This window comes from Polyodon spathula, chromosome 13 (genome assembly GCF_017654505.1).
Source record: "Polyodon spathula isolate WHYD16114869_AA chromosome 13, ASM1765450v1, whole genome shotgun sequence".
Classification (NCBI taxonomy): Eukaryota; Metazoa; Chordata; class Actinopteri; order Acipenseriformes; family Polyodontidae; genus Polyodon; species Polyodon spathula.
The window spans coordinates 42,062,323-42,072,140 of NC_054546.1; the positions used below are offsets into that span (position 1 = coordinate 42,062,323).

General features: G+C 39.9%; 1 protein-coding gene across 1 annotated transcript; it reads left to right on the plus strand.

Annotated features, from left to right (window-relative positions):
- Positions 1-451: 451 nt before the first annotated feature.
- On the plus strand, positions 452-9,390 carry hsf4 (heat shock transcription factor 4). Its single transcript, XM_041267605.1, has 12 exons — positions 452-2,042; positions 3,252-3,360; positions 3,841-3,968; positions 4,277-4,401; positions 5,050-5,125; positions 5,386-5,453; positions 6,485-6,584; positions 7,268-7,374; positions 7,742-7,936; positions 8,360-8,465; positions 8,705-8,770; positions 9,025-9,390. Exons 1-12 carry the CDS (start codon positions 1,917-1,919, stop codon positions 9,082-9,084), a joined length of 1,266 nt encoding a protein of 421 aa, XP_041123539.1. The 5' UTR covers positions 452-1,916; the 3' UTR covers positions 9,085-9,390.
- Positions 9,391-9,818: the final 428 nt, after the last annotated feature.

Below are 9,818 nucleotides of genomic sequence, written 5' to 3' on the forward strand. Positions count from 1 at the left end.
CAGATACAGTACTGTTTTGTAACCTGATAACTAATTCATCATCATCAAACGTAAATTGTCAATGCAAGAGTGTCTTGAGGCATATCATTGACTCGTTTCGATTTCTGATTTCCACGAGTGCACCTCATCGTACAAAATGTCATGTAAACAAATGGCGAAATGCGCCGTGGTTTCTGTTGTTGCAAAAAGTTGAAAATTGTTAGAGCTTTTGAAAAACCTGAATGAGACACAAGTCACAGAGCAATTTGTTGTTTCCCTTTATGAGTTGCTTCACAGTTCTGTTCAATAATGTCTTGTACACTGCTGCTGCATTTTGTAACGTGTGTAGGGGTGCTGTGTTCATTTAGTTTGACAGTTAGTTTGTTACTTTATTATTATTATTATAGTTTATTAATATACACTTCCCTATTGCTTTTCTTTTACTTATTCAGTTTATTTCATATGTCGATGCACATGCATCATGACAAGTAATGCATATGTATTTATTTATTGATTGATTGATATTGTGTCTGGTGGCTAACTCCGTCTTGGAGAACATCTCGGCCTTAAGAACATTTTGTTTGCTTCCCGAGGGGTGTTCCCTTAGCTGGAGACTACTGTATAAGCACCCCCCTTACTCCCCCTGGCTAAGGATCATTATAAATTGACATTACTGGATAACAGAGCATGGTAGATTGAACTCTTGTGTGTGCATTTCTAATATAAAATCATTTGTATTTTTACTTTCATGTGTGTCTGTTTTTATTACTTTTGAAATGCATTGGAGGTTTTGCCAGTTTTGCTCCAGTGGTGGTTGTAGTCCCCTGTTCACAAGTGTACATTCTATGTGCACACAGCTAGCTAATATAAACACAGTATCAGGCAGAAGCATAACATGTAGAACTACGTGTCTCTTTAGGTGGATAACTGAATTGATGAAACCTAGGCCTTTTCTTGGTATATATGAGTTTCATGACAAACGGTTAGTTTTTCTGCAATCCCTGTTGTAAAATGCTCTTTAAAAAAAGAGTCCTGCTTATAAAATCATCCTTTAAAATTCACAAGGCTCCTCTACATTGTGGTCTAAAATCAGGCATCGCCCAGTAAAACCAATTAATTCAGGTTTACACAATCAATTTTGCACAAGCTGTGTCTATCACTGAAAAACAACAAAAGGGCGTGTCTAAAATGTATTTTATGTTTAGATGTTTTATAGATTAAAATGTATTTTCACAAACAACATGCCACCTAATTATTAAATATTTATTTGCGGTGCTGTGTATCTTAATCAAGACTTTTAATAAAAATGAAAACGTTTTTATTTCTGGTTATTTTCAAAGTTGTATCCATGCACCTTGAAACACATCCTTGCTGTGTTCGAATGCCCTGCTGCGATTTTTATGAAAACATCAGTAAAAATGTGATTTGAATATATTATTAATGGTGTGGTTTTCATGTTTTATTTTTTAAAATGACCACAGCATCAATGAGTGTTCATCCCATTTTTAAATATGTATCTTCATCTGCTACATGACTGCCAGAAATAGCAATTCACCACCATCATCACGCAGAATGCAGCTGCTGTACTGTATCCAACCAGATCTGACTCAGTTCAGATCATTGAATTTCTTGGAACAAATGGTGTTTCAACAATGACCTGCTCGTTCAGCTGTTAGCGGTGCTTCTCTTTTTGCAGCATTATGCTAGGAATGACTGTGTGCATTATTCACAGCATTGTGATGCGCTATATTGTTCTTTTATTCGCGCCATTGTTCCACGTGTATGGTGATGCGGTCAGCTTTGTGCTGACTTTGCATTGTGCGAGCACAGCTGATATGGCTCAGTAATGGGTCAGTGTCAGTCAGAGTTGGATAAGCCTTGTACTGTTACAGAGATGGAGTAGTTCCGTGCTGTCAGTTATTATTTTACTTAGCAAAATGCAGGAGTCTCCGAATTCTATCGGCATGGATGGAGGGTACACCAGCAATGTCCCTGCCTTCCTCACTAAACTCTGGACGCTGGTGGAGGATCCTGAAACCAACCATCTCATTTGCTGGAGTGCCGTAAGTACAAAACTTCTGAGGCCCAGTTCCTAAAACTTTATTTTTAGACCTTTTTGAAAGCCGGCTCTTTTTGTTTTCGTAAGCTTTCTCCAAGATTAGATAACCTCTTTGAAAACTGTTAGATATTCTAAACTTTATTTTAATTTCTCAAAACTGCCTTTAAATTAACACTTGCATTGAAGTGCCCTTTTTACAGTTTTTTAAATAATTTTTTTTTTTAAGTCTGTTTTTGTGAACATAATAAATACAGTTTGATATTTATAAAACTGCTCTAGGTTTTTGTTGGATTTCTTAAAAAAAAAAAAAAAAAAAAAAGTTTATTTAATCCATCATAGATAACCCTCTCCCAGTATTCGATCTCTTACATTGTTTAACTATGTCTGTCGATATGACAAACCTGTAGATGAAAATACTATCTATACCACTTGGTATTTAGACCTTTTCCCCCAGTGACAGAATGGCAGAGATATTCTCTGAATAGGCCTAATACCAGTGAAAGCAGTTTCTTAACCTTGGACACCCTCATCAATTGTCCACAGTTCTTGACAAAAAGCAACATACAGCCATCCCATAACAATCTGTATAGGTTTGATTTGGAGAATGCACACTGTATGTAAGTTAGGAAAAGCACTATATCTGGAGAATGGCAGTTATGTAAGTCATGCACCCTTCTCTTCAATCTGCAGTAGCTGTCTGAATTACTAATGCAATGGTCTGGTCATTTTTAGTTCAAATGGACTGCTTCATCAACACTCATTAGACCTCCTAGTTCTAGGTATTCTCACACAGACTGAACAAGAAAGGAATGAAAGATATTGCCATCTAAAACACAATTAGATTCCCTTACATTAATAGGGGCAAACAGCATGCTAAGAAGGGAGGAGGCTAGATGGTGTGAACAGTCTCTTCTCGGTCCTATCAGTTTGTATGTTCTTGTGTTTCTAATCTATATACTGCATACATTCATTTTGGGAAAGGGTAGAGATTTAGAAAACAATAACAAAGGTTTGAAATTGTACCATTGCATGTATTTTATGATTTGGGTATTTTGCTTGTGTTTTGTGATTGGTAGTAAGGTATCTAATGATATTAACTTTCCTGTACATTACAGTAGATTTTATTGTGTGTATTATACATAGACTTACACCTTTAATTTAAAAAAACAATTTAAAAATAATGATATATTGTTTTTTGTCACTCGTTTTCTAGACTGGTGCAAGCTTTCATGTCTTTGACCAGGGCAGATTTGCCAAGGAGGTGTTACCGAAATACTTCAAACACAACAACATGGCAAGCTTCGTTCGGCAGCTAAACATGTGTAAGTGTCATGCAAGTCTTCCAAGACATACTGCTGTTACACAGAGAACAGCAGGTGAGCCATTCAGATGCACACCGGAGAGAGTTTCATAGATGCTATTAGCAGTATGACTAAACTGTGTATTTCTAAGGTAGCATTGTTCACAGGGGATAGGTTGGATAGGGGTATTTTAATAATTGGCAAAGATGTTTTACATATAATAGTGCAGTTCTGTAAGTATGCTTTGCTGCATTCGATTGTTTGTTCAAACCCAAAGCTAGCAACCTTCATTTGAACAGCGGTCGATTTTAGAAACGCTGTGTGTTACCCTACTGTCTGACTTTGTGCAGGAACTTCTTTACCTTTAATCAACCTGTTCATTTCCTCGCTTTTCTCTCGCCAGTAAAGTACAATTAAATAACGTCAGGCAGGGTAACTGTAATATACTGAATACTTACAAAGGCTGGATAGGTTTTACTCTGTGCCTGTGATTCTGTGCAGACGGGTTCAGGAAGGTGGTGAACATTGAGCAGAGCGGGCTGGTGAAGCCGGAGAGGGATGACACTGAGTTCCAGCATCTGTACTTCCTGCAAGGCCATGAACTCCTCCTGGAGCACATCAAGCGGAAGGTAGGAGCGGCTGTGTGTTTCTGTCTGTCTGTCTATCTAATTACCAGTCTATCTGCCTTCCTGTCTGTCTGTATCTGTCAGGCTACTTATCTACAGTGCTGCTCAATAAGTCTGAGTGACAGAGGATCACATGATGTTATCCCTGCAGTGAGAGTCTTCTGGGCATCTGCTTGGCATTTTGAATGGAGGCCCTCCCCTTTGCTGACACTGGCCTGTGCTGCCGACCTGCAATTGAACTCCTTAAAGTGAAGCGGTACGAAGCGATGGCCTGCCTGACTCTCTCTCTGCTCTGTTGCATTCTGTGTCAGGTTTCACTAGTGAAGAGCGAGGAGACGAAGGTCCGGCAGGAGGATCTGAGCAAACTGCTGTATGAGATGCAGGTCCAGAGGAGTCAGCTGGAGAACATGGAGTGCCAGATGCAGGACATGAAACAGTCAGTATCCACAACCAGCTGATACAGCTGGGCACCCAGGGGAGAAGGGGGCACTGAAGGCAACGGTGCAAGCCCTTGATAAATCCCACTTTTTGAAAACGGGGAAGAATGGGTTTGAAGTTCCTAGCATTCTGTTGTTGTAATTCTGACTGGGTAGCCTGAATACTGCCGGAGGTTTGATATATCACATATCTGACTTCAGGCCTGTGCCTGCCATGTTAGCCACTTACAAAGAGAGATCACGCATATTTGTGCTGATGACTTCAGTTTTTCCATGATTTTTGTTTCCCAATTATAGTAATACACAGCATCAGTTCTGTCTGTTTTCTATAAACTATCATGAATTGACCAATCAAATCATGAAGGGTTCAAGTCTAAATGTATCACATTACATAAAATCAGCTAGTGTTCAGATTAATATAATCAGCTAGTGTTCAGATTAATATAATCAGCTAGTGTTTAATAGATTAATATATTTTGTACTTAATGGGTTAAGAAAGACTAAGAGTTTGTAAGCAAGTCTCTGAAACACTTCATGGTGGCTTTGCAGACACGGGTTATCAGTAGGTCAGTAGACTGTTTGATCAAAGTACTCCAGTGAAAAGGTTCTGAGGTGTATATATAACGGAACATGTGTTAATATTCCAGTCAAAACGAAGTCCTTTGGCGGGAAATTGTCTCTTTAAGACAGAACCACACACAGCAGCAGAAAGTAATGAACAAGGTAAGATAACATCAGCTTCCTTACTGAAATATCCAACTCCAGAGTAACTAGCTGCAAAAGAAGAGCTAAACCATGGAGAATCCGAGGACTATCGTGCATCCAGTAAGAGAAAAGGACCTTAAAGTCACATGACACAGTGAGGTCCTTTCCTTTTAACTAGCGCTCCCCCCCCCCCCCCCCCCCGCTCTGGTCAATTCTCAATGCCTTTCCTTCAATCTGTAAATCACTAACTCCTCATTCATTCAGATCTGTGTTTACAGCTGATTCAGTTCCTGTTCAGCCAGATGCAATTGAACTCGCACAGCAGCGTTGGAATCAAGAGAAAGCTGTGAGTGCACACTGCATTGCACGCACACACACAAACACACACATGGGGCGGGATTCCTAGTTGATGCACTAGCTCAGCTCGAATCAGTCACCTGACAGCCTGTTCCACAGGCACTGTACCCTGAGTGAATTGAGAGAAGCGCTGAGTCAGATCTGCTGACTGTTTCTGTTTGAACGGGGCAGATCTCATTCTATAGAAAGAGCCCTGTCAGCTCAGCTCAGGTCCTTTATTTAAATACATGACTGTGGTGGTGCTTGTGGGGGTGGAAAGAGTAAAACAAGTGTTGTGGTGGCGGCTGTGGGGATAGTGACACTTCCTGTAGGAGAACATTAGAGATGCATTCTACACTTTGATTAATACCTGTTCAGGCTTCAGTACAATATTCATTTTCTTGTTTGTTTTCTTTGTGCTCTTATTATCAGTGGTTAAAGTGGAAATCTGGAGGGGGGAGGGGCCCAGTGCCTAACCCACAAGGCTATTACTCTATCCACGCCTTCACTTGTAGTGGATTCCACTTCTCCAGGGGGGGCCCATGTGGGAAGATTAGGCCCATATCTGTTACTTGTGCCCTGTTTTATTTAAATAACAGTTGTTAATATTATCCCACACAATGGCATTTAACTGTACGGTTTCTGTGTATAATTGCATGCTCCTCCACAAACTTTCAATTATCCTATAATGTTGTTTCAGCTCCTCTTGCCCCCCAACTCCTTAATTTGAATCACTCATTATTATAACAGAAATCATTTTGTACAGTTTGGCATCTCACCTTAAACTGCACAAGATGGCATGTCTTATACCAGTGGTGCACAAAGCTTTTATATGCTGTCCCTTTAGTTTTAGTCACACCCCTTACTGACTCTCTGCGCCCCCCCACTTTGTGCACCACTGTCTTATGCAATCAAAGACAAACTGCACACACCACATTTACATATATTAAGATTGTATACAAAACGACTGCAGGACTGCACTGTACAAGTGCAGAGTCTCCCTCTAGCTTTAACCCTCTCTCTTGTCGTCTTGTTCTGCAGACCTCTCATGCTGGACGATGGAAATGCTGCCCCGCCCGCCTCCAAGTTTAGCTATCCTCTGTCAATGGAGCCTGTTCACGAGTCATTCTTTATTGAGTCTGTAAGTCCTATTCAGCGAGAACATTTTTTACATCTCACACTCCAGACTAACCTTTCTGTGAGTGAGGCTTACCAAGGGTGTGCAGGTCAGTGTTTAACAGGCTTCCAGAAATTTAAAACGCACTCTCTCCACGCACCGGGAATCCGATGAAAATAAGTATAATAATAAGCACAGCCCTCAATGGCCAGTAGATTCAAAAGATAAGTTCTCTCTCTCTCTCGCTCACGACAGCATAAGATTCAAGATAACTCTTTTCATAGCACAAATTCCAGAAGTCTATGTAGAGTGCTTCTACTCCTTACTGTATTGTCTGAGTTTATGAATAGCATTAACAGCTTTATTTAACCTACTTTGAGGTCTATTCAATTGATCTTTCAAGTATTACAATTTGAGTTCCAAGGTCTATCTTTACAGAATTTCAGTCTGCAAAAACACACAAAGTGCTATTTAGTAGTGGCATTGAGATCTACTAAAGTTTATTTTAATTGATGTTTTTATCAATATTAAAGTATGAAGTCTGGCTAATACCAACTGCATTGCTACAGCACTTAGCATCCATTCATACATGCTGGGTTGGAAAGATTTGACTCTCCTTTAACATAATTACTACCTCTGATTGAAATGTGATTCTTTTCATTGAAAAGCATGTCTTATTTGACCATGTGATGCACCTTTCCTTTCAGCCATCCACAGAAACTGCCTCCTGTTCAAACAGTGTTGTAATGGCTGGTGGACCCATCGTATCGGATGTCACTGAAGCGCCACAGCCAGGTTCATTGGAGGAATCCAGGTGAGAGGAGTGACTAAACAGGAGTGCTAGCCAAGCTTACAAGCACAGAGAGCTAAATTAATAAGCATTATTGGCACTGGCACCCATTGCTTGCAATTGCACTTTGATTTGGGATATGGTGGTCATGTTAGCATTCACACTGTTGAGATGTACCTGTGCTGGACCTGCAGGCACAAAGTTGCAAAACTAAACCAAACTAATCGTGCTGATATATTTGCATCCTTTGCTGCAACTACACTTGGATTGGGGACATGGTGAACTTAGTTAAACCTGTACTGTCTTTATAGATTTACATCTCAAAGGCAGGTTTGACCAGGCTTGTTTTGCTAAGAGCGTGCTGTTTGTTCTGATGTGTGTGGGTGCGCAGGGAGAAGTGTCTGCTGCTGATCAAGGAGGAGCCGATGAGCCCCAGGCTGCAAGGGCGTGGGGAGGCGGTTTCGCTGGGCTCCTGCGAGGGGTGCGCCGAGCCGCCCGTCCTGCCAGTCTCCATGGTGCAGTCCGTCCTGGAAGGCCAGGGTGCGGGGGGCTTGGAGAGGAGGACCAAGAGAGCTGCACTCGAAAGGTGAACCCCAACCCGCATGGTGCACTACACTCTCCCTGCCATAAGCCAGGTATTAGGCTATATCACGCTGGACATTAGATCAGGCACCCCGTTGCCTATCTTCACTACACACCAAAGTGATCTGAATTCGACACCCTAGCATTGTCAACCAGTAAGTGCCTCAACCAGGGTCCTAACCCTAACATTAACCTTAACCCCACGCTGTGGTTCAGTCATAGGTCCTACAGAGGCGGCTGTCTTCTTTGGAAGACTTACGCCACCAAGATGTTGTGATGCACAGTACCCAGAATAGAACACGCTGAATAGACAGTTTAAAACATGAAATGCATGTGCTGTTTTGCTAAGTTTATTTTGTTTTTCTGAAGGAAAAAAAAAAAAGGTTTTGATTTTGTTTACCAAGCTGAACTGTGTTCTTTTTTGCAGGACAGAAATGAGCGACAGTGTGGAGAATGTTGATATGAGCCTTGAGGATCTACAAGTGCTGTTAAGAAGTCATCAGCAGAACTTGGAGCTGTCCTCTGCCATTGAAGTGAGTGAAAACACAACTGTGATCAAAATAAAAAATAAAAAACAAGGTGACTGTTGAGGTGGACAGACGTGGGCTAGTTGTACCCATGTAATAAATGATGCTTTTCTTCTAGTTAATGCCATTATTCTATTATTATTATTATTATTATTATTGTTGTTGTTGTTGTTGTTGTTGTTGTTGTTATTATTATTATTGTTGTTGTTGTTATTATTATTGTTATTATTTTCTTTTTTTAACAGCCGTTCAGTACCAGTCTTCCTTATACTGAATGGAACTTTACAGACATGGAAACTCATTTGAAATCAGTGAGTTCTTTGTTGGCTTTGTTGATGACATCCTTCTAGTTTTATATGCAAATCCAGTTTTGATTCCTTCTTGATCTTTGAGAAATGCATTTTGATTTTAAATCCTCATGCTATAAAAAGTTTTTTTTTTCCCTTAAAAAACACCGCGCCCCCCCCACCAAAATAATCTCTGCATTTTTTACGTACAGGTACAAAAAATACACAGATTTTATCTAGTTTGGGAGAGTAAACTTTTCTCTGTTTACACTTTACAGTACATGTTTTTGCACCAAGATTCGGAAGCGTACAATGGATCTGCAAATGAAGACCAGTGAAGCCCCAAACACAGTGATAAAACGAACTTGAGTATCAACAGAAGGAGGTAACTTCTACTTCAGCCTTAGGTTCTCATCCAAGACAAGAGTATTGCATGTCAGCGCCTAAAACTGCACTGTTTATTAACCAGTGCTGATTAGGCCATCCAAAAACAAGTTCCCCAGGCTGCTATAGAAACTGTAAAGAGCTCTACGATGACAATGAAAAGAAGGGATCCAATCCGAGATCCACTGTATTGAACCCTCAACAATGTGGATTCCTCTCTCCATGTGATATGAACTCGCACTGCAAGTGGAACAGCCTACTACCGGTATCCCTTTTTATATAATTATCATTGTTATATTTTTGAAATACTGTATATTTGTATTTAAAATTTTATATATATATATATATATATATATATATATATATATATATATATATATATATATAGTACATGCATAAAGGATATAATCATGTTTTTAATTTGCATCACTGAATGAGTTAATTACCATATCTTGCTTTATTTGCACATTGCCATCAGTATTTCATATTTCTTTAAGCAACAGTATAAATGTGTTTATTGTGCTATATTACAGGCCTTTGCTGTTTTTATTGATTTATTTTTGTTCATTATATGGAAAATTGTATATTTTTACATGCTCCATTCACCCTTGCCACGTAAATTAAAAAAGCGATTGATGCGACACTAAAGCCTCTTGGCGAATCTGAACCTGAAGCCACAAGGCAGATA

What these genes read in the sequence shown, in the direction of transcription:
- hsf4 (XM_041267605.1), top strand. Translation starts at nt 1,917, where the DNA reads ATGCAGGAGTCTCCGAATTCTATCGGCATGGATGGAGGGTACACCAGC. An exon ending in CGTTCGGCAGCTAAACATGT is followed by an intron (nt 3,361 to 3,840) that starts GTAAGTGTCATG and finishes GATTCTGTGCAG; the next exon opens with ACGGGTTCAGGAAGGTGGTG. An exon ending in TGGAGCACATCAAGCGGAAG is followed by an intron (nt 3,969 to 4,276) that starts GTAGGAGCGGCT and finishes ATTCTGTGTCAG; the next exon opens with GTTTCACTAGTGAAGAGCGA.